This window comes from Lathyrus oleraceus, chromosome 5 (assembly GCF_024323335.1).
Source record: "Lathyrus oleraceus cultivar Zhongwan6 chromosome 5, CAAS_Psat_ZW6_1.0, whole genome shotgun sequence".
NCBI lineage: Eukaryota > Viridiplantae > Streptophyta > Magnoliopsida > Fabales > Fabaceae > Lathyrus > Lathyrus oleraceus.
This window is the reverse complement of record NC_066583.1, coordinates 297,585,681-297,611,134: the sequence shown is the minus strand read 5'-3', so window position 1 is coordinate 297,611,134 and position 25,454 is coordinate 297,585,681. Positions and strand designations below refer to the sequence as shown.

At 37.3% G+C, this 25,454-nt stretch overlaps 1 protein-coding gene across 1 annotated transcript; it reads left to right on the top strand.

The window, feature by feature from the left end:
• The first annotated feature begins 22,096 nt into the window (after positions 1 to 22,096).
• On the top strand, positions 22,097 to 23,440 carry LOC127084090 (ATP-dependent Clp protease proteolytic subunit-related protein 2, chloroplastic). The gene is made up of 6 exons (XM_051024477.1): positions 22,097 to 22,189; positions 22,279 to 22,322; positions 22,400 to 22,478; positions 22,611 to 22,731; positions 23,032 to 23,169; positions 23,282 to 23,440. Exons 1-6 carry the CDS (start codon positions 22,134 to 22,136, stop codon positions 23,423 to 23,425), a joined length of 582 nt encoding a protein of 193 aa, XP_050880434.1. The 5' UTR covers positions 22,097 to 22,133; the 3' UTR covers positions 23,426 to 23,440.
• The last annotated feature ends 2,014 nt before the right edge of the window (positions 23,441 to 25,454 follow it).

The following is a 25,454-nucleotide window of genomic DNA, read 5'->3' as shown; positions in this document are numbered from 1 at the left end:
ATTAAAAATCTGGAGATTCAATTGGGTCAGATAGCACAACAGATAACAAATTCCCAAACACCAGGCGCATTACCTAGTGCAACAGTGACAAATCCGAGGGAGCGCAATAATGTGAGTGCGGTAACAACAAGAAGCGGAAAATCTGTTGAAGATCTTAAGAAGAAGGATGAAGAAGAAGATAAATTGCTTGAAGTGGACCTGGAGATCTTAGAAAACAAGACACCACCTGAGGAAGAAAGTGTGATACTGTCGGTGGTACAAGAAAAGCTACCTGAACCAAAACCCATCATTAAGCTTCCCTTCCCACAAAGAAACAAAAAGAAGAAGCAAGATGAGAAAAATTTTCAGAAATTCATGGAGCTGTTCAAGAAATTAGAAATCAATATTCCATTCTCTGAGGCACTCGAGCAGATGCCTATATATGCGAAATTCATGAAAGACATCATCTCCAAGAAGCGCACCACTGACACTGACCCTGTTATACTAACTGAAACTTGTAGTGCTATTTTGCAGGGTATGAAGATTCCAGTGAAGAAGCCAGATAGAGGCTCTATGACCATCCCGTGTACCATTGGAGATAGGTCCTTTAAAAGGGCGCTGATTGATTTGGGGGCTAGTGTTAACCTTATGCCTTTGTCTATTTACAGGAAGCTAGGAATTGGAAATGTTCAAGATACCAGAATGACACTTCAATTTGCTGACCACTCAGTGAAGAGACCTTTTGGGGTAGTTGAGGATGTTCTGGTGAAAGTTGATAAATTCGTTTTTCCTGTTGATTTTGTAATTTTGGAAATGCCAGAAGATGAAGAGATACCTCTAATTCTGGGCAGACCCTTCTTAGAAACAGGTAGATGCATGATAGACATTGGGGGAGGTACCTTGACCCTAAAGGTATATGACGAAGAGCTCAGAATTGATGTCCGAGATACTATGAAACATAAAGAGGATATGTGTACAAACCACTCTGTGGAAGTAATTGATCAAATGGTAACTAGCACAATGCAAAGAAAGTTTCCTGAATTACCGTTGGAAAGAGTTCTTAGTCTGTCGGTCAGAGAGATTGAAGAGAATGATGATGAAAAAGAAAAAGAAGTGCTTGCCATGCTGGATACACAACCCCTTTGGATGAAATCCAAACCACGCAGGTGGGAGGATCTGAGAGCTTCACCAGAATTGGAAGATGAAAAGGTAAGTAAACCAGGTATAAATTTTGAATTAAAACAATTACCTGTAAACCTTAAATATGTTTTTCTAGGATCTAGAACAAATTGTCCTGCTATTATCAGTTCTGAGCTAAATGCCATAGATGAAGAAAAGTTGATACAGGTACTGAAGAAACATAAAAGTGCTATTGGTTGGACTATTGAGGATTTAAAAGGGATTAGCCCCACAGTATGCATGCATAAGATACTGATGGAGGATAATCAGAAACCAGTAGTACAACCACAAAGGAGGTTAAACCCAACAATGAAAGAAGTGGTAAGAAAAGAGGTTGTAAAGTTGTTAGATTCGGGAATGATTTACCCCATTTCTGACAGCTCGTGGGTAAGTCCTGTGCATGTGGTACCAAAGAAAGGAGGAACCACAGTAATTTTAAATGAAAAGAATGAACTAATCCCAACTCGCACAGTGACAGGGTGGCGAGTATGCATCGATTATAGAAGACTGAACACTGCAACAAGAAAGGATCATTTTCCTCTCCCTTTTATTGATCAAATGTTAGAAAGACTTGCCGGTCATGAGTATTATTGCTTTCTGGATGGATATTCGGGATACAATCAAATTGCTGTAGCCCCGGAAGATCAGGAGAAAACTGCATTTACATGTCCTTATGGTATTTTCGCTTACAGACGGATGCCATTTGGGCTATGCAATGCCCCAGCTACTTTTCAGAGGTGTATGACGTCTATATTCTCCGACATGCTTGAAAAGTATATGGAGGTGTTTATGGATGATTTCTCTGTGTTTGGTTCTTCTTTTGATAATTGTTTAGCTAACTTGTCTCTTGTTTTGCAAAGATGTCAGGAAACTAACCTTATTCTCAATTGGGAGAAATGTCATTTCATGGTGCAGGAAGGAATTGTGCTAGGACACAAAATTTCCCACAAAGGAATTGAAGTGGACAAAGCCAAAGTGGAGGTGATAGCTAACCTCCCACCCCCGGTGAATGAAAAAGGGATAAGGAGTTTTTTGGGTCATGCAGGTTTTTATCGCAGGTTTATCAGAGACTTCTCAAAAGTTTCCAAACCATTGACTGATTTGCTAGTCAAGGACAAGCAATTTAATTTTGATAAAAACTGCATGGTAGCTTTCGAGACTTTAAAGAGTAAGTTGATCAGTGCACCTGTTGTAATCGCCCCCGATTGGTCCTTGCCTTTCGAAATAATGTGTGATGCAAGTGACCTTACTGTGGGGGCTGTCCTAGGACAGAGAAAGGACAAATTATTGCATGTGATTTATTATGCTAGTCATGTCCTTAACCCGGCCCAAATGAATTATGCAACTACCGAAAAGGATTTGTTGGCCGTGGTTTATGCTTTTGACAAATTTAGATCATATTTGCTTGGTTCAAAAGTCATTGTGTATACTGATCATGCTGCTTTAAAGTATTTGTTTGCTAAGAAGGAATCAAAGCCGAGACTTTTGAGATGGATCCTCCTCCTTCAGGAGTTTGATTTGGAAATCAAAGACAAAAAGGGGTGCGAGAACACGGTCGCGGACCACTTATCTCGCATGTCCCCAATCAAAGAAACTGAGGAGGAACATCCTATTCAGGACACATTCGCTGATGAGAAAATACTTGCTGTTCAGGAGATACCATGGTTTGCTGACTATGCGAACTATGTGGTAGGTGAGGTTATACCTGATGACTTTAATTCTCACCAAAAGAAAAAGTTTCTTTATGATTGCAGGTTATACCTATGGGATGATCCATTCCTCTATAAAAAGGGAGTGGATGGTTTGATCAGAAGATGTGTTCCAGAAAGAGAGCAAGCCGACATTCTGAAAGCTTGTCATAATTCGGAGTATGGTGGACACTTCAGTGGAGATAGAACTGCAGCAAAAGTCCTCCAATCGGGTTTGTATTGGCCGTCGCTATTCAAGGATGCAAATTCTATAGTCCGAGAATGTGATAGGTGCCAACGAATAGGTAACATTACAAAGCGGAATCAGATGCCGTAAAACTCCATGCTAGAAGTGGAGCTGTTTGATGTTTGGGGTATTGATTTTATGGGACCGTTTCCACCATCATCTGGTAAGAATTACATATTGGTTGCGGTCGATTATGTGTCAAAGTGGGTAGAGGCTGTGGCATTACCAACAAATGATGCTAAAGTGGTGGTGAAGTTCTTGAGGCATAACATCTTCTCCAGGTTTGGGGTACCACGGGCTTTAATTAGTGACCAAGGTACGCATTTTATAAATAAACTCATGGAGAATTTGTTGAAAAAGTATAATGTCAAACATAAGATAGCCACACCATATCACCCCCAGACGAGTGGGCAAGTGGAAGTGTCCAACCATCAAATAAAGCAGATCTTAGAAAAGACGGTAAGTGCTTCTCAGAAAGATTGGTCAGTAAAGCTGGATGATGCATTGTGGGCATACAGGACTGCATTTAAAACACCTATAGGTATGTCCCCCTATCAACTAGTTTACGGTAAGGCTTGTCATTTACCACTCGAACTCGAGCACAGAGCCTTCTGGGCCTCCAAATTCCTTTACTGTGATCTTTTCAAAGCTGGTGAGTCCCAAATTCTTCAACTTCATGAGTTGGAAGAGTTCAGGAATCAAGCTTATGAAAATGCCAAAATTTACAAGGAACAAAAAAAAAATGGCATGATCAAAAGATCCAGAAGAGGGAATTTCGGGAGGGACAACTCGTACTGTTGTTTAATTCCATGTTGAAGCTGTTCCAAGGGAAATTGAGGTCAAGATGGTTTGGACCGTTCGTCATTAACAAAGTACTTCCTCATGGAGCAATAGAGCTTAAAAATGAGAAGAATGGCGGCACCTTCAAAGTTAATGGTCAGAGGTTGAAACCATATAATCTCGGTGAAGGGGGACCAATTGACACAGTTAAACTCATCTGAGTATGAGGTGTCCCGTCGAGCCATGCGACGCTAAATGAAGCGCTGCTTGGGTTGCAAACCCAAGGAAGGTTTGAAGTTTTTTGTTATGTTAATTTTGTCGAGGCAGTGATAAGAAAAAAAAAAGGAGATTTTTTTTATAAAAAAAAGCCAATACGCGTATGAACTTCCTGATACGCGTATTGGATGGGAAAATATCACTCCTTTGGTGATACGCGTATGATACGCGTATGGGATGGAGAAACATCACTTCTCTGGTGATACGCGTATGATACGCGTATGGGACCATGTGATACGCGTATCAGGCTCTGATACGTGATCTGTTACGTGAATCACATTTTTCACTAGTTCCAGCAGCGTATGATACGCGTATGGGAGCCAGATACGCGTATTGGCTGCGTATCATACGCGTATGAGTATTTGGGGTCTGTTTATATAATTTTTTGTCCGTACGGACTTCATTTTCTCACTTTTCTCCTTACGTGTTTTTGCGTATTCCTGTGATTTCTCTCTGTTTCTTCTCTTTCACTCAGTTACAGGTCCATATCATGTCTCAATCACCAGAAGAGGTCAACACATTCCGCACCACATACCATGAAGCCAGATATGAGCAAATCAAGAGTCGAAGTATGGTCGAAGAGAAACACTGGATGTATCAGAATGACACGTTTCTAGAGGTCACTAATCTTCTTAAAAAGCAGAAGAAACAGGTGAATATTGGACAGCTAATTGCTGCTGATATGGATGAGATTGCTCAATCGCCAAAGAAATCATTAGGCCATGCGACTGTGATTTACCTGCTGTGCAAGAAAGATGGTGTTCCGGATTTCCCTGATTCACTTATGTTACGATCGACTGCACCGTTGAACGCCCATTGGATGAAGGAGAGGACGGTCACAGATGATCCGCCCCGACCTCTGAGGCGACCACATGACAGGGAGGGCAGCACCAGTGCTCCGCGCCAGGAGGCTCAGCTGACTGCTACAGAGACACAACCCCCTCAGCCTCCTCCGATTGATGAGAACTCTAGGGAGTACCGGATGCAGATGTCACCGTTTTGTGTTATGCAGGACTTCTGTTTTCAGTATGGACTGTCATGGAGAGTTCTTACTCATCAGACAGATCTTTGGGAGGAGGCACAACGCTTTAGAGATAGATTCTCCGGACCACCTTCAGTACCTCACTTTGGTCAGTTCACCTTTCCTTGGTGGAACCAGCCAGTTCAGATAGGGAGAGAGATTCCGCAGCAGCCACCACAGCAGCCACCACAGCAGCCACCGCACCAGATACCACCTCAGCAGCAGCATACTCCTTCGGGCCACACAGAGACGTTGACGCCTATCTCTTCCTTCGCACGGGGGCACACTCTGTTGGATCCGACAGATGAGATTGACTTTGATACTCATATATAGGACGGTGGACTGGGTGATTGACTTTGATTATGTTATGTTTTTTGTACTTTTGGTTTTCTCTGTGTATTTTTTGTTTTTGTTTTTTTTTTGTTTATTCAGTTTTTATTTTCTTTTGCTTTGATGTAATCACCTATTATGGGTTGTCTTAATCTAATGAATGTGATTTTGTTTACATCCATTTTCCTGTTTATTTTGTTAGATATGTGACTATGTCTGGCTATTGGTTATCTTGATCACTTACACCAAATACTTGGGTGTCCTCTCATTCAGTCCCCTTGACTGTAGATACTGTTGTTTATGATTGGACGCACTGGTTAAGATTAACATCAGAACCACGAGCACATGAGCTTTGAACTCAGAGGTATGATAGAACAAGTCAGCTTAACCCGTCCTGGTGAGATCAGAAAAAGCCAAACACTTATCATCATATGAGAGATATCAGGTATGTCTTTATCAATCTTGGTTTGCGTATGTTCTTTTGTTATTATTAGCTGTACGAATACACACACTGAGGCATGTTTTTGTTTATCACCTAGAGCCTTTCTAGCCATCCCATCTGTTATTATTATCCATTGTTTCACCCTGTTGAGCCTGTTAATCATTTATTTCTGATATACCCGTTTTTTTCTCAATCCATGACCTTGTAACTATCCTACCCTGTTCAAAGTATGTGAGGATTGATTTCATCTCTACGTTTCTATCTAAGTTTGGGGTTGCTGTTGGAATAGCAACCTTTAAGTTTGGGGTAGCTTTGCAGTAAGTGAATAGTAAGTGAATGTAGTATAAAAAAAAAACAACAACAACATGAAAAGAAAGAAAGAGAAAAGCGAAAAACAATAAAAGAACAGCTTTTGAAAAATGCTACATTCACTATAGATAAGAGGAAAACAGAATTACAAAACCCTACAGGAATAATAGGAAAGAAACGTAGTGAGAGAATGAGTTCATGTACTCTGAACCAAAAACCTTTGTTCAAATTTCATACCCCACCTAAATCAAAGCCCCGTTACAACCCAAAAGACCAAAAACTGTTGTTCCAATTTCATACCCTACCTAAACCAAAGCCCCGTTACAACCCAAAAGACCTCAAAAAGTGTGTGTGATTGTACATGTTGATAGGATGAGAGAATTTATTCAAACTTCTGATTTGATATTGCATATTGTGATTTGAGCGTGATAACACTTTAACCCAGAGAGACTTGGTGAGAGTGTGATATGAGCTGACAGGTAAAGTCATATCTCTGAAGGAAAGAGTTTCTAGCTCGTTGGTTATGTGGAAAAATCAGAAAACCTGAAAAACATCAAGAGGTCCAGTGCGAAAGATTTCAACAGTATTGTGGTAAGAACTGTTTTATAGTAAGTTTGGGGTGACATGATCTTTGATGGTAATAAAATGTTACTTGAGGACAAGCAACAAGCTATGTTTGGGGTTGTGATCAGTCACCATTTATGCTAGACATTTCACTATTTAACCGTAAATAAGTCAGGTAAACTGTGTAAACTGAAGCATTTTTAGTTAGATATAAGCTCAATTCTATAATATAAAGTGTGTTGTTACTTATGAGTTTCTTGAGGATATTTTACACTTTTGTGTATGTTAGCAGGTCAAAAACTAGTCTGGAAGCTCAGAAAATCAAACGTCAGATGCGAAATTAAGCCCGAGCAAGAAAACGGAAGAAAAAAACCAATTCTTGGAGAACCTGCTGTCCATACGCGTATGGCCTTACATGATACGCGTATGGACCTTCCCAGTACGCGTAGCATACGTATATGACCAGAGGGATGGAAAATCTAGCAAAAAGACAAGCTTCTGGTGATACACGTACTAGACTGGGCAATACGCGTACAAGACTGGGCAATACGCGTATCAGAGGCTGTCTTACGTGCAGTACGCGTTTGAGACTGGGCAATACGCGTATGAGACTGGGCAATACGCGTATGAAGCCCAAAATCAGGAAAAGTCCAACTGAGTAGCTATTTAGAGGGGAGAACACGATTTTCCAGGGGTTGGACAATTTTTGGAGAAAAAAGAGACGCGTTTGAGACCTGGAGACTCTACGATTATCAGAGGATTCATATGTTCAAGAGTTTTCTGATGATTGAAGATTGATTCCTCTAGAAATTCTGTAATGACAACAATGTTCATCTTTGTTTTTATTTCTATTATGAGTAGCTAAACCCCCCATTGCTAGGGGGTGACCCTGATTCTGAATGTGATAGATTTTATGTTTATGAGTGCATTGACTATTTCTTCTTCTCCATTGATTTGTTCATATTACCGTTCTTTATGCTTTATTCGTCGGACCAACGAATGATGATTAATATGAATAGTTTAAGGTGGACAACAATTATTCATTGATCTATATAAGAACTTTGGATAGTAAAAATAACCTAGGACTAGGGATTTTCTATCTGACCGGTAATTCTTGATATTCGAATGCTTGAGTATGAACTTAATTATTTATGGACATAGTAATTAGGTTACATAATCAAATGTCTTTTCACTAAGGAATTAGGAATAGATACCCTTGAGGACCGGAATTAATTGGACAGGATTATTGTCTAAGCCTTCATAAATTATATTTGTTACAGGAAGTTTCATTCACCGAACCCTAGCAATCTTCTCTCATTTGTCTCTCGTTCCACCTTTTTACTTGTTTTAGTTATTTGCAATTGGTAATATAATTACTCACAACACAAAAACCAAAGGCTTTTGTCTAATTGAAACAATCTATAAACTCTGTATCGTCAAGCAGTCCTTGAGATCGACAAACGGGGAATTTCCCTTTTATTACTACAGTGAGAAAAATAATACACTTGCTATTTTCCCATCACTCATGCCTCACGAGCCCACTTCTCCAATGCCTCCTGAGTCCACTTCTTCAGCTCTAATTCTAATTGTTCTTGTTCTTTCTTACGGATTACTTTGTTACTTGTTTGTGATGATCCAAAAAATTAACCGGAAGCTAACGCCTCTTCCAAGACCATAAACACACTTACCGTGATGATCTGTTCCAATCGCTTATATCAAGACGTCATTACGTTCTCGTGGAACAAACATAATATCTTTGGATTTTTCAACCACTAAATCCTATAACACATATAAAAGTTCATCTTTAACAAATTGAATTAACTTAAATAAGTAATGTTGGAAAAAATATCTACATGCAATATTTTCAATCTCTTTCTGTGTAGCCTCTGATGTGAACTCACCTCCTGGTATTTAACGTGCCCTCTTCCATTTCTCATGGTGTGAGGGTGGATACGGGATGCGATCAAGTCTTATAGAAGGACTTCCCAGCTCTAGTTCTATTTGTTTTGTTTTTTCATTAATCATTATATGTTCTAGTTTATCATATCTCCCATGAGACAATCTACATGGATAGATATTTCTGGCTCTATTCTCGTTTCTATTTTAGCTCTTAGCCAATAGTTCATGAATGATGAGAGACCTGAAAAACTCCTCCCAAAACATTCTTATCAATATATGAATACATCACGTATGGAGACTCTAAGTTACCCTTTGGATTTGTAACATAATCATGTGTGAGTTATGTCTTAAAGTCTCTCCAATGCTCACCAGTATATACAATCCATTTCTTTTTCAGCATATCATCTTCTGGAACAATAAACACTCAATATGTTTACATAATAGAGTTGATATTAGTATTAAACTAAAATAATAAATGGTGATCTATACTTGTAAAACAATTCATAAAATTTAAAATAGGATTAAATAGTCTTTTGATCCCTGTAAATTGGTGTGTTTTTATCTCCATCCCTGTATCTTTTTTCTGGAAATAATCCATGAATGTTGAAATTCTTTTGGTTTTATTCCTTAAAGTTAAAATCCGCAGAAAAAACCCGAAGGAAAATCCGCAAGGAACTTGCAGATTTTAACTTTAGGGACTAAAACCAAATGAAATTCAACATCTAAGGACTTTATTCATAAAAAAAGATACAACGACGAAAAACAAAGCACGTAAACTTACAAGGATCAAAAGACTATTGAAGCCTTTAAAATAAACACTGTAATATAGACCCATAATTTATCTTTCAGTGCACCGTCAACTTTGTGCCAATTATTTATTAAAATGAGGACTTTGCTTCTACCTTGTACTGACACAAAAACCCCTAAAACTATAAGCATTGTCAACATAAACCTTATTAGTTCTTGGAAAAAATTAACTGGAAAGCAAACACCGCTTTCGTGGGCTTTTGTAACATTGGTCAATATCGTGACACCTGTAGTTTTTCTTTTACTTTTAGTATTAGGAGAAGTTGTAGCAGAAGGTTTATGAGAGGTGCTAGTAGAATCACCCATATTCATCAGTGTAAACCAAAAACTAAATTACTCAAATCAACAAATCTATCCTAATACACCTAATGCATTTAAACTATACTCAAACTAACAATATTCAATAAATAACAACATTTCAAGAAAAACAACATTTCTATGAAGATTTCAGTGGTTAGTACGTAACACCATTTCTTGAATTATATACAAAAATAACCCAAAATTTCAAGGAAATTCCCAAAATGCCCCTGGTTTCAAAAAAATTCCCAAACTACCCCACTTTTAGGAGGAGGCGTAAATTCAATTGGCGACTCCTCTTAAAGATTGAATGGAGGCATCAATTGGATTGGCTATGGCATGTGCCCTAGCCAGTCCAATTGGCGTCCATGTGTAATTTTACAAAGGAGGCGCCAATTAGATTGGCACCTTAGTGTAAAATGCATTTTTTTTGCTAAATGGTCTACGTCATACATAATTTTGAAATAAGACCAATTGATATTAATAAAATTTTCCGTTTACACAAAAAAGCCTAAAGGTGATGACCGGGATCACCTAATCGACCTCCAGTCCCACATCCCCCAATTACCCTAACCCGTGGCCCTAACCCACGTTGATGATTCACTACTGGTGTTTGAGCATCTGAGTTGGCCAGGAACGTCACTACCAACTACAGGAGATGGCCTGTTTAGGTAGTCAGACAAGTCGGCATAGTCTCTTGTATGCATCAAGGGTATACCGCCGTAGCTGAGTTCATGACCCATGCCAGAGTAGTTGGGTTGTGGTTGACTCATTGGTGGGTGACCGGGACGGTTGAAGGGAGACATGGGTGTGAATGATGCGTGGAGGAAAGGTTGGTAAGGTTGTTGGGGTGTTTGGTATATATAGGGCTGTTGGAGGTTTTGGTTTTGTGAGGTTTGGGCTTCTTGGCTATGGTAGGAGGAGGGCGGTTGGTGTTGAATAATTATTAGGTGTTCTGGCTAAGGCGGCTTTGGTAGGGTGATGTGGTGGGTGCGAAGCGATGTTGGGTCTCAGGTTGATGGTCAATTTTTTGGTGGTGGTATGGGCTATGCTCTTGGTATTGGGGTTGGGTGTATGACATGTTTTGGTTGTATGTCTGTGTGTTGGTTGAACGAAACATTTGGCGGACAGGGGGTTGTGTGTATCCGGTCTGACAATGTTGTTGGGGGTTTGATGTTGAGGTGTCAGGTGTGTAAGTTTGTTGGCGTGGGTCATATAGGTACATATCCTCGGCGATGAACTGAAAACCAACCGATCTGTACCAAGCCATATAAGTACGACTTGGTTTTACTTCATTTGGCATGACTGTGTCAATTAAGACATGGTTGTGGCGGTGCTTCCGTTTACGATGCTCCGATCTTGTGAAGCTTTTCCATGGGTTGAAGTTCCATTGGTCGTTAACTTTGCGCATATGCCATTCTCCTAGGCTTGCTGGGGGATCTGGGATGTTTTGGGGCATACCGAATTGCAACCTCACACGATCACTGTTGTGCATCTCCATAGTTGTGAATTGTATTATCGGTGTGCATGCAGTCCATACGGCCGCGTCTTCAGCGTTGACCTCATGGTCATGATCCAAATTAAGGTATGGACGCCAAATGAACTGAAATATGAAAGAAAATAGGATTATAATCTAGGTAGAAGAAGTTAACAAATTATAACGAAATAATGAGGTTATTATCCTTACGTCTGTCGGTCGAAGGTGATCGAACATATTGCGATATTGAGTAATACATCATCTAGGACATCTGTTGTAACTCATACCATGTGCAGACCATCTACACCAAAAAGGTAAAAATATTAGTTAGAGATGATAATCTTTAAAGAAGTAAGTAAATATATAGCAATTTAAACAACTTACTTTTGTGCATACGAAAAAGTGAAAAGGTTGTTATTGATGGGTGCTAGGGACGGTAGTCTTGACGAACCCCATGCTTGGAGAAAAATAGCACATCCAGAAAATGTAGATGTGTCTTTGTGTGAGTTTTTTCATAAGGAGCTATAGAGATAGGCTAGACAAGCAGATCCCCAACTGTAACTTCCTATTCTATCTACATGTCTAAGTAAAGGTAAATACATAATATGCATGCTAGAACCACTACCTTAGGGCAATAAAAAAGAACCAATTAAAAGCATAATATAACACTTAGTTTTCATTATTCGAGCATCTTCGGTAGAATGCTCATCTAAGTATAAACTGTTATAGTTGACTTAAGGCATGAAAGGAGTATACCTTGACCTCTTGAGTTATCATCTAACAAATCAGTCTCCAAGAGGTCCATGCAAATTGAATTTGCATAGTTGGTTTTACCATTAACAACCTTACCTTCAACGACAATCCCAAAAGCATGTAGAGGTCTTCTAACGTCACGGTACACTCACCGGTTGGGAACCAAAATGTGTGTGTCTCTGGACGCCATCTTTCGCATAAAGCAATAATGAATTTGTTATATACAGACCAAGACAAAATCTTGCTTATATCACCAAAATCGACGAGTTCAACATAAGGTTGAATCATCGAGTCCATATGGACATATTCGTGGACCCGAGTCGGAACCTTGAAACATCCTATAAAATAAAGAACAAAAAACTTGACTAAGTTGGTATGTTATTAAAAGGGACTCTACTAAAACAAAAAACAAAAGAAGAAAACGCTTACATAAGTTGCTATGTTTGCAACCGTTCCTCTATGCGATTCGCCCATTGTGAGGATAGACATTTTGTTGCAGATGAAACTACAAGAATTTGTTGCAGATGAAATTGTAGAAGTAGTAGTTAGTGATGGTGTGGAAGAAGTGTTGATGGTATGGATGTATTTATAGGCAAATGGCTTGGAGCATGAAAAGTTGTGTTTGCATGTGGTCTCCAATTGAATTGGCGCCCATGTGCATTTTGTACATGGTGTCGCCATTCAAGTTGGATCCTCCATAGGGACATGCATGACACGCCTAGGTCTAATTGCTTGGTTTCGAGGTCTGCATGCATGCAAACACAAGGTGTCACCAAATGGATTGGTGCCCATGTGCAAGGAATAAATGGGGGCGCCAATTTAATTGGAGTGTGTGTCTGCATGTCTGACACGTGGCTGTCCTCTCTCTTGCATGTTGAACATGTCACTTCTTAGTAGCTTGCATGGTTGACACATCATTTCGGACTAGCTTGCACGTGCGACACATCATTTCAAACTAGTTTGCATGTGCGACACTGATTCGCTGTCGCACACGGGTCAAAAACGAGTTTAAAAGTGTAGTAAAACGGAAGCGACAGTCGAATATCGTATCACAAGAACTCTTAAATGTTATAACCAAACAAATGAAAATAAGGGGATTTTTAAGGCTCAAAACTTAAATTGATGATTATTAAAGGTAAAATCAAAATTGATAAATAAGCTATTGTATCGATTTTCGACTTATCATCGATTCTTATAATTTTAATTCCCTAGCAGATTCAATCCCATTCGATTACAATACCCACTGACAAGTGCAAATTTGTATTACATGATGTATGTTCCTAATTTCCGAATTAAGCAAACGGATTTAAGCAGACGCGAATTAAGCAAACGCGACTTAATCAAACACGATAACGAAAAAGCTACGCTAACGTGATTATAGTTAAGGATCATACAAACAATAAAATTTAATCAACTTTATCCTATAAGAAAAAATTCAATTAAGCAAACGAACGTAATTGAATTAAGCAAACGAGTTTATAGGAAGAATTAAAAAGAAATCGAAATTAAACTGAAATTATTAAAAACCTCAAAGTGGAATTCGAATACAACAAATCAGCTCTTTGGGAATTATCTCTCCATGAAATCTTCTAAGCAATATTGTCACATCAAAATTTAGAATTAGGATTCATGCAGCAATGGAAGACCTAATATAATAAAAGGGAAATTCCGGCCCTTATGGGATCCGACCAGAAAATTACAAAAACCGGCCTAAACTAACTATTTTAATTAAGTCTGAAACTTCAACGAATTATTCGACCGTTCTTCATTATGAATATGCTTTTGACTTCAACATGAAACTTGTATTTCTTTCTCTTAGCTAACGTATATTAGAATGCGTCAATCCGAGTCCTATAGCCCAAGTGATGATCTGAATAGTGACAATGTATCAAATAACTATTTATGCTGAAAATAAAGTACGAAAATAAAATAAATCCAAAAATAAACTTAAATATAAAAATACACTAAAGTAGTAAAAATAATAGACTAAATTATAGAAATTCCTAAGTATAGTTATAGAAGAATGTGCATCAAAATGCACTGATCAAATTCCCCCACACTTGAACTTTTGCACTCCGAGCAAAATTACATTTTCAAAACCAAAGGAAAGAAACACAGCATGCACTTCCAAAAGTTTTCAAGATACAAGGTATTAGCATAATTCTAAGTCTAAGCTTCAAGAATATGGTATTAGTAAGCAATTTTTTTGTGACATTCAAAGCAGATAGAGAAACAGATTACCAAAAAGTACATCAACAGTAGTAAGATCGTCACAAGATATAATTCACTCAACTCTCAAGTGTTTAGATTAATTGTTTACACTCAAAGCACAACATGAAAATTAGTACTACCATAAGCTTGAAAGGACTCTAACATCCACAATTGAAATACATGCACACAAAGATCAAAAGGACTTTTATTTGGTTGTAACATGGCCAAGGTAAGGGTGAGATAAATCCTAAGGGGTACTAGGCTAAAATTCAAAGAGATAAAAGAGACTTGAAAGAAACTGCGAGAGTTGAATTTACAAAATATTTCATTCACGTGAACAACCCTATAGCAATTGTTTTCTCTTCTCCTTCCTCTTTTTATTCTTTTTTTTGAAGGAGTATGTATTGACATGTATTGAAATATTACAAACATAATTCCCTTTTTTTTCTTCCTCTTATCCTTCTATTTTTTCTTCCTCTTATCCTTCTTTTTTTTCATTCCTTTTTTTTTCTTTTCTATTTTTTTTTATGCCAACTTCTGAAATATTACAAACATAATTATTCAATCCCACACAACTCCAAACAAGACTCTTTCAACCCTTTGAATAGGGTGATAACATTGTTTTTCACTTCTCGGCTTGTAATGAGTTTTAAATAAAAAAGAGGATAATAGGCTCAAGGGGGTTTCAAACAAGGGATGCAATTATTTTAGGATTGGCTTTTTGGCTAACTGGCTAAAAAAACAAAAGAAAACAAAATTGCCTTTATCATACCAGTGTGCACAAGCAAACAACAACATCAACAAGAGTCAATTCAAGTTCTAGAGACCAACAGACGTGAGTGAATCACACAAGAAAGAAAGAGATGAATTTTTGTATGTTATCCATATAAGGCTCAATGCTCACCAGGGTTAATGATCTACTGCTAAAGATATACAATTTAGAGTCTAGTCCTACCTATCATACTAAAAATGCACATCAAATTTTTCACATCACACCACAAGACTTTAGTCAAGAGAACTAAGAAAAATACTCATAATTATAACTCAAAAACCAAAGGAAAAAGCATGCAATTTTTTTTTAAAGAAAGCAAACAAAATCCAAAACAGAGAAAAACTGAAAACAAAACAAAGAAAACAAAACAAATAAATGGTTCCCTTCCCCACACTTAAAACATACGATGTCCTCAATAAAAGAGCATAAATACAAAATAAGAGTGAGAGAAAGGAAAGAACACACCCGAGGAGTCAAGGCGGATAAATGATCGCATAAGCAGCCTTTCCCAAAGAGAGCTCTTCTACAGTCTCTTCTTCCAAAGTCGGGTTCTCATGGAGTAGCTTTGGATAATGTCCATTGACCTTGAAATTTTGATTAGTGCATTTGACTTGTATTCCAGGATCAAAAAAGTATCTTCGATAAGTAAAAGTGTTGAATGGGCACGTGAAAGTGATCTCCTTTTTCACAACATCAAGAATTAAAGGATTACGGGGCTGCCTCACTACTTTTGTTTCATCTTTAAGTGAGATCCTATGCATACATATGGATGAGCTAATATCACGAGTGTCAGCCAAGGTCCATCCAATTCCCTTCTTATATTTCTTCTTAAGTTGAAGCTTTGATGAATAATATGAATCCTCGGGAAGTGGTTTAGGCTCTAAAGAATGTGGTTGTTCAATGGATGGTATGTTTGGGGCAACCGGAATGTCAAGAGCTTCAACCACATAAACAACTTCGTTTATACTATCACCCTGCAAGGCAGCATCAATCTCTGCACAAACAACACAAAGGTTAGTGTCAGTACAATCATCACATGAATAAACATCATCAAACCCAGATAGAGATGGAAAATCAAGTGAAAACAATTCAGAAAAAGTGTCATCAACCAACTCAGAGATCAATTCAATATGAAAAACAAAATGCTCCTCCAAGGGATGTTTCATGGCATCGAAAATGTTAAATTTTGCGACAATATCACCAAATTCCATGGACATGGTTCCATCGTCGACATCAATTTTTGTTTTCGCCGTTTTCATGAACAGTCTGCCTAAAATGACAGGCGATTTGCTTGAATTTGTTTCTCCATACATGTCCAGAATGTAGAAATCTGCAGGAAAAATCAAGTCATTAACTTGAACAAGCACATCTTCCATTACTTCAATAGGGCGAGCATTACTTTTGTCCGCTAGTTGAATGATTAAACCTGTATGCTGTAAAGGACCAAGATCAAGGTTATTATAAACATAAGTAGGCATAACATTAATGCCTGCTCCCAAATCAAGCATGCAATTTTCGAATTTACTATCCCTAATGGTGCATGGAATAACAAAAGTTCCTGGATCCTTTCACTTTTGGGGTATGGCCTGATTGAGAGATGAAACAATAACTTTTTCAGGTGAATGTTTAGGCTGGATAAGGGCTGAAATGTTTCGTCCCAAATTTAATCTCTCATTGCCCTTCAACCTTTTCTCACTTGTGCACAAGTCTTTTAGAAATTTTGCATACTTTGGAACTTGCTTAATAACATCAAGAAGCGGAATATTTATCGCCACTTTTCTGAACACATCTAAAATCTCTCTCTCCTTGTCTCCATCACCAATCCTTTTATTTTTCAGTATTCTATATGGGAAGGGAATTGGTGGCACATACTCCTTCTCTTTTTCTTTTTCAGTTTCTACCATAACAAAGGGTTCAATTTATATCACAACGGAAGAAGGTTCAGGTGTTACCTCAAGAATTCTTTTATTTTTTTCTGGGGCTGGTTCTGTTAACTTCTTGGATCTCAAGGAAATTGCACTCACATTAGAATTAGGGCCTTTTGGATTCACAACTGTTTGGGAAAGAAGTTGGTTTGATCCTTGGGCTTGCTGCATGGCATTCATCGAAGTGGCAAGTTATCCAATCTTTGTCTGAAAAGTTTGAATACTGGAATCTGTTTGTTGATGAAATTGGAGATTGTTAACAGCCATTTGTTTGACAAGATTCTCCAATGAAGGTCCGGAAGGTGCACAGGTGGAGACTTGGGGAGTGGTTTGTGGTTGTAGCAGGGGTATGACTAATTGTTGTTGGGTGGGCTGCTGGTTTCCATATCGAAAGTTTGGATGGTTCCTCCAATTGGGATGATATTTGTTGGTGGACAAGTTAGGAATGTTGTACCCTCTCTGATTGTTGCTTTGGTTAAAAAAGTTAGTTGTATATGCTTGAGGAAACTGAGTGACCGAATCATCTTGAAGAATAGGACATGTGTCAGTTGGATGTTCAGTAGAAGTACAAATACCACACGACTTTGCTGTTTGAGGTTTACCCACTGCCATTTGTTTCACTAAAGAAGTAAATTCTTCAATTCTGGTTTCTTAAGCCTTGTTGGAAGAGGAAACCTGAATGTCATTCACACATTTTGTTTGGACCATAGAATTATTTCTGGTTATGAATTATTGGGAGTTGAGTGACATGTTCTCAATTAGGGCTTTAGCAGCAACTGGAGTTTTATCGACAAGTGCTCCACCACTAGATGCATCAAGAATGTTTCTATCCATTGATAACAATCCCTCATAGAAATACTGAATAAGTAGTTGTTCGGTAATTTGATGTTGATGGCAGCTGGATACTAATTGTTTGAATCTCTCCCAATACTCAGCCAATGACTCATTTCCCTGTCTAATACCACATATTTCTTTTCGGATTGATGCATCCCTGGAGGCAGGAAAGTATCTCTCTAGGAAGACTCTCTTCAAATCATTCCAAGTTATGACAGAATTCGACTCAAGATAATATAACCAATCCTTGGCAGCACCCTGTAGTGAAAACTGGAAGGCTCTCAGCTTGATGTGATCTTCGGTGATTCCTTCAGGTCTTAATGGTGTAGAGCAAACAACCTGAAATTCCTTAATATGCTTATACGGATCCTCACCTGCAAAACCACTAAACATTGGCAACAAGTGTATTAAACCAGATTTCAACTCAAAAGGAACAGTAACATTAGCATATTCAATACATAAAAAATTATAATTCATATCAGGAGCAGCAAGTTCTCTCAGAGTTCTTTGGTCAGCCATATTAAACTCAATAGAAAAAAATCAACAAACAATGAGAAAACACATAACTAATTCAGCAATGCAGCAACAAATAGGAAAATACCGACAATGTCCCTATTAAGAACAAACAATTGACATACGAAAAAAAAAATTAAAACAAAATACAAAAACACGAAAATTAATCTAATAACGTCAATTAAGAATTTTGAGAATTTTTTCAGAATTGTTTGAAACTACCAAAACAGAAAATAAATCATAAAAAATAGAAAAATAAGGAATTTCGATTTTTTAGGGTAGCATCCACTATTTAGTGTCTAAATAGAGGCTTTCGATCCTTGATTTTTTCCTAATAAATCGACAAATAATCAGAATAATCTGAGACGATTTTCTTAAAAACAAATTATTTTTCCTAAACTGCAAAAAGACCGGAACGCAAGAAAGTTAAGGCAAAAAAATGCAAAAAAAAAAACCAACACCTATGACTATAATAATGGTTAAAATCTACAAGAGTCCCCGGCAACGGCGCCAATTTTATCCGTTGTCGCACACGAGTCAAAAATGAGTTAAAAAGTGTAGTAAAACGGAAGCGACACTCGAATATCGTATCACAAGGACTCTTGAATGTTATAACCAAACGAATGAAAATAAGGGGATTTTTAAGGTTCAAAACTTAAATCGTTGATTATTAAAGGTAAAGTCAAAATTGATAAATAAGCTAATCTATTGTATCGATTTTCGACTTATCATCGATTCTTATAATTTCAATTCCCTAGCGGATTCAATCCCATTCGATTACAATACCCACTGGCAAGCGCAAATTGGTATTATATGATGTATGTTCCGAATTTCCTAATTAAGCAAACGAATTTAAGCAGACACGAATTAAGCAAACACGACTTAATCAAACACGATAACGAAAAAGCTACGCTAACGTGACTATACTTAAGGATCATACAAACAATTCAATTTAATGAACTCTATCCTATAAGAAATAATCGAATTAAGCAAACGAGTTTATAGGAAGAATTGAAAAGAAATCAAAATTAAACAGAAATTATTAAAAACCTCAAAGTGGAATTCGAATATAACAGATCAACTCTTTGGGAATTAGCTCTCCATGAAATCTTCTAAGAAATATTGTCTCATCAAAATTCAGAATTAGGATTCATGTAGCAGTGGAAGACCTAATATAATAAAAGGGAAATTCGGACCCTTATGGGATCCGACCTGAAAATTACAAAAACCGGCCCAAACTAACTATTTTAATTAAGTCTGGAACTTCAACGAATTATTCGACCATTCTTCATTCCGAATATGCTTTTGACTTCAACATGAAACTTGTAGTTATTTCTCTTAGCTTTCTAACGTATATTATAACGCGTCAATCCGAGTGCTATAGCCCAAGTTATGATCTGAATAGTAACAAGGTATCAAATAACTATTTATGCTGAAAATAAAGTACGAAAATAAAATAAAGTCAAAAATAAACTTAAATATAAAAACACACTAAAATAGTAAAAATAATAGACTAAATTATAGAAATTCCTAAGTATAATTATAGAAGAATGTGCATCAAAATGCACTGATCAGACACATCACTTCGAACTAGCTTGCATGTGAGACACATCACTCACCTATTTAAGTGTCTTACTATCAACATCCAAGACTCAACCCAGATTCATCTGCAGCAAGAAAATAGTTTTCATCTGCACAATGTCATCTTCACCAAAATAAAGTGTCAACGTTCACTGCAACGGTGAAACATACAAGTCTGAGTTATACGGTTTTTATTTTTGAAACACCGATACCATTAGACTTACGATCAAGAGAAATGCAACCTTCTTGCATTTGAAAAAAATAATACAATCCTATATAGGATCGGGTATTGTGTTAAAGGTCACGTATCAAAATCCAATATTTTTTAGAATAGTCAATGCAAGTTTTTCCCACTTAAGGTACGGGACAATGAAGATGTTGAATACATGTTTGTTAGTCATGAACATCCAGGCTGCAACTGTATTGAGTTATATATTACTCTTCAACCATGTATACCATCTCAGCAATCTAAAATAACCAGTCAGGATGAACCTGGTGAGTTTGATCCACAATGGTCAAATGACGTCAACCCAGAAGCAGAAGTAGAAGTTGACGCTGTTGATGAAGAAGAAGAGGATACCGAGATACAAGTTGATCACATGCTAAACAAAGACATTGAAGATGATGATCAACCACCGGCAATACCTCATACTCATGTCTACAATCCGCCTCAACATATGACAAAGATGGATTTGCATGACGATGAAACATCCGACAGTGTTTTCTGTAACTCGTATCCATGATCAGAAGGCGAATTAAAGGTGGGAGACATGTTTCGTACCAAAGAAGAATGTGTGCGAGCTATCAAAAAATTCCACATGAACAACTCTGTTGATTTTATAGTGAAACACACTGATTCGAGAAGGTATGTCATCGAATGTCGTAACATCCTTTGTAAGTTTCGGTTGGCTGCGTCTTACCAAAAGAAAAACGACTCTTGGGAGATCGCTTCAATAGACCCGCCTCAAAGTTGCATTGCAACTAACGTTGAACAAGATCACCGTAAACTAAGCGCTGCATTGATATGTCAAGACATTCTGCCGTTGGTTAATAAAGACCCATCAGTGAAGGTGAGTATAATTATATCACATATCAAAACAACATATAATTATACTCCATCTTACAAGAAAGCCTGGATTGCGAGTACAAAGGTTGTTTAACAGGTATTCGGCAACTGGGAGGATTCATACAAAGAATTGCCACGATTTTTATGGGCACTAAAAACATATGTCCCAGGAACTATGGCAATTATGGAGACATTGTCAGCAATGATGCCAGGCAAAACCTGTGTTACAGGTAATATAATCTTTCACCGTCTCTTTTGGGCGTTTGACCCATGCATCAAAGGTTTCGCATTCTGCAAACCTATTATTCAAATTGATGGCACTTGGTTATACGACAAATACAAGGGTACTTTGCTTATGGCGCACTACGCCAAAAAGTGCTTTTGGCAGCACCAAAAAGAAAGCGCTTTTTAAAAAAAGCGCTGTAATAGCTTGAAAAAAAATTCGCCTATGTAAAGAAAGCGCTTTTAAGGTAAAAGCGCTCTTATAGGTCTCCACTTATGAAAGCGCTTTTAAGGTAAAAGCGCTCTTATAGGTCTCAGTCTCACATCTATGAGTTTCACACTTATGAAAGCGCTTTTAAGGTAAAAGCGCTCTTATAGGTCTCATGGGTTTCACACTTATGAAAGCGCTTTTAAGGTAAAAGCGCTCTTATAGGTCTCAGTCTCACATCTATGAGTTTCACACTTATGAAAGCGCTTTTAAGGTAAAAACGCTCTTATAGGTCTCATGGGTTTCACACTTATGAAAGCGCTTTTAAGGTAAAAGCGCTCTTATAGGTCTCATGGGTTTCAGACTTATGAAAGCGCTTTTAAGGTAAAAGCGCTCTTATAGGTCTCAGTCTCACATCTATGAAAGCGCTTTCATGGTAAAAGCGCTCTCATAGGTCATGGTAAAAAATATGTACCAAAAATTACCAAATATTCTATAAAATAAAAAAATAATTTTAAAATATTAATATGGTATAATAAAATATTATAATTTTATTGATGATATTCTATTATATGATAATATAAAACTAATTTAATTTAATCGACATTATCTTTAATCTCTAATTAAATTATCTTACATGATTAAATTTATTATTATAAAAAACAAATAGGAATACTTTTTACTCCTTGTTGAAGTTTTGAAACACAGCTCAACTTTCATTTCCCTATCCGCTACCTCGTCGTTCACTTCAACATGGCGGTTTCACCTTACGCCGCCGTTTCAACCCCTCGTGTTTGTTCTCCACCTAGGTCAAAATCTCCCTCTTCTATCCCTTCCTGTAAATTATTCAATTCAATTTCAACTAATTCTCACCGTGTTTTCGCTTTTTCCATTGCAGTGTGTCCACTAAAATCTACTCTGGATTGAAACTCCAATCTTCACGTGCGCCCATTTCTTTCTTTTTCTTATTCAATTTTCACCCCTTTCTTTCGTTTTTCGCTCACTATTTTCAATTGCAGGTTCTTTTGGAGCGTCTTCCGTTTCATCTAGCGTAAATGCTCAGTTTTTCGGTAAAGTTAACAAAGTTCTCAGTTTCCGGTAATTCTCAGATACCCTAAATCTGAAAACACTGTTTTTACGCCAAAATACACTAGAAGGGTTTTTACAAAAGTTATATTTCATTGTATAAAAAGATTGATGCAAACGGTGTCAAATTTTTCATGTTTTCAGGTATGCTAACCAGAAGCCAGTTAGGGCACAATTTCTAATGATGCCCATTGGAACTCCTAGAGTACGCTATAAAACACCTGGTGAAGATTCTTGGCAATGGATTGATTTATGGAATGCCCTTGTAAGTTGTTATATCTGAATATATTTATCATTAGGCAATAGTCATAGACTATGAAACATGGACACCGAAAATACGTCACCAACACTACACTCAAGCCATGTTGACACAAGTAATAACTTGAAAAATCGGTTTCTGACATGGACACGGACACGGACACAAACACATTTTTTCAAAGATAATAGACTACCTATCTAAGTGATATTGGTTTACTTTGTCATACAGTCATGGATCTCATATAAACATCGAATTCTTTTTCATTAAGTTAATTTCTAAAAAGAACTTGTGCATTATTTGATGCAGTATCGAGAACGTGTTGTCTTCATTGCACAAGAGATAAATGAAGAATTTAGTAATCAAATATTGGCAACTTTGCTGTATCTTGACAGTATAGATAACACCAGGTTTCTCTATTTGTACATTAATGGTCCTGGTGGGGAGGTAAGTAATGATTCTAGTGTTAGGAGATCAATAATTACATCCTTTTGTTTCTTTCTTCATGTTCCTTTTGACTATCAGGTATTTAACTTGCTTAAAATTTCATCATTTGCAGCTTACACCATGCTTGGCTCTCTATGATACCATGCAGAGCTTGGAGACTCCTATAGCCACTCATTGTGTGGGCCAAGCTTATAATATGGCATCATTTCTTCTTGCAGCTGGACAAAAGGTGTTGTATTATCCTACTGTCTTTTAGAAGTTTAGCTTGTCATAGTACGGTGATTTATGGTTAGAGATTTTGCGTTCTTAATATAATTAAAGATTATCTTTGTTAAGGAGTTGTATAGTTAGAGATTTACTTTCTTAATATAATTAGAGATGACATGTTGAATGGACTTGGTACTTACCTACAGAAGTAATCTTTTTGTACTATACACAAATAAAAGTGCAGGTACTTTAATTTTCACAATTTTGCTTATAATAGTTATGCTACTTGATAAGAAAAGATAACTATACATTCTTATTTATTTTCTATGTAGTGTCCTCTACAGCGCAACGGTATCGATTGCGGATACTTTGTAATGAGGTTTATGAGGGAAATCATTAATATGAATCAAATAGAGATTCCAATCACGGTATGGATTTATAACTTAGGATTTGTTTTAATTTTTATCGAATATTTCATATTATTTATTACTTTTAACTAAATCATGCATATTATGTTTTGTTATGTAGTACTTTGATGAATACAAGTGTGCTCATTACACGAGACTGCAGTTGGAACAAATCAAGGAGGAATTGTGTCAATATTTTATTGAGAAAAGATTAATTAGTATATAATGGTTTCAAAATAACATGAATACTTTGATGAAGAATGGTTTCTGGTTGGCAAGTGTATAGTTCTTTATATTTTTAACAGATTAGTTATGACTCCAAATAGGCCGTATAACATATTAGTTTTGACTTGTGTATAGTTCTTTATAATTTTAGTGATATCTTTAATTTCATGGATAGATTAATGTGTTCATTCTTGTGTTGGTTTGCTTTAAAAAATTACAAATGCTTGAATTATGACTCCAAATGTGTTCAGTGCCTATCTATCCTTGTGTTGGTTTGCTTGAATTATGACTCCAAATGTGTTCATTCTTGTGTTGGTTTGCTTGTGTTGGTTTAAAAAATTACAAATGCTTGAATTATGACTCCAAATGCTTGAATTAGAGAGGCTTGATTTACAGGTTTATGGGATTATTCCCAAAAAATATTACAGGTTGAAATGGTAGGCTTAAACTGAAGGCAGCGTTTTGTTATTTTACTAGAGGAAAAGACAGCGCTTTTTAGTAAAAAGCGCTGCTAAAGGTTGTCAATAGAGAGCGCTTTTTAGTAAAAAGCGCTCTTAAAGGTTGTCTATATACCACCTTTAGCAGCGCTTTTTACTAAAAAGCGCTCTCTATTGACAACCTTTAGCAGCGCTTTTTAGTAAACAAAAAGCGCTGCTAAAACCTATAGCAGCGCCACCTACGGCAGCGCTTTTAAGCGCTTTTAAAGGCCAAAAAAAGCGCTCTCATAGGTCTTTTTTGGCGTAGTGGCGGTTGCACAAGACGGCAACAACAATGTCTTTCCCATTGCCTTTGCTCTGGTTGAAGGTGAAACGGCTGGTGGATGGGGTTTCTTTCTTCGATATCTCAGAACACGTGTGGCTACACAAGTCAATCTCTGTTTGATTTATGATAAACATGTTGTCATTGAGAGTGCCTACAACAACCATGACAACAGATGGCATGATCCTCATTCTACCCATGTCTATTGCATTAGACATATTGCACAAAACTTCATGTATGCAATAAAAGATAAGAATCTTCACAAGAAGGTGGTGAATGTTGGGTATGCTCAAACTTAGCCGTCATTTCAATATTATCGTGATGAAGTTAGACTGTCTAATGAAGACGCATGGAGATGGCTAAATAACATACCAGTAGAGCAGCGGACAAGGGTATTTGGCAGAGGTTGTCGATGGGGTCACATGACAACAAACCTTGTCGAATGCATGAACGGGGTATTCAAAGGAATTAGAAATCTGTCAATAACTGCCTTGGTAAGATTGACCTATTATAGGTTTGCTTCTACGTTCATAACCAGAGGTGAAAGATGGAGTGCAGTTTTAATGTTTGGGCAAGTATTCAGTGAGCGTTGCATGAAAGTCATGAAAGAGGAGAGAATCAAAGCTAGCACACACGCTGTAACAGTCTTTGGTCGTCATAGGCAAAATTTCAGCGTCCAGGAAACAA

Coding starts and splice junctions, on each gene's coding strand:
- LOC127084090 (XM_051024477.1), top strand. CDS start 22,134: ATGGCGGTTTCACCTTACGCCGCCGTTTCAACCCCTCGTGTTTGTTCT. Junction 22,323..22,399: donor ATTGAAACTCCAATCTTCAC/GTGCGCCCATTT, acceptor TTTCAATTGCAG/GTTCTTTTGGAGCGTCTTCC. Junction 22,479..22,610: donor AACAAAGTTCTCAGTTTCCG/GTAATTCTCAGA, acceptor TCATGTTTTCAG/GTATGCTAACCAGAAGCCAG.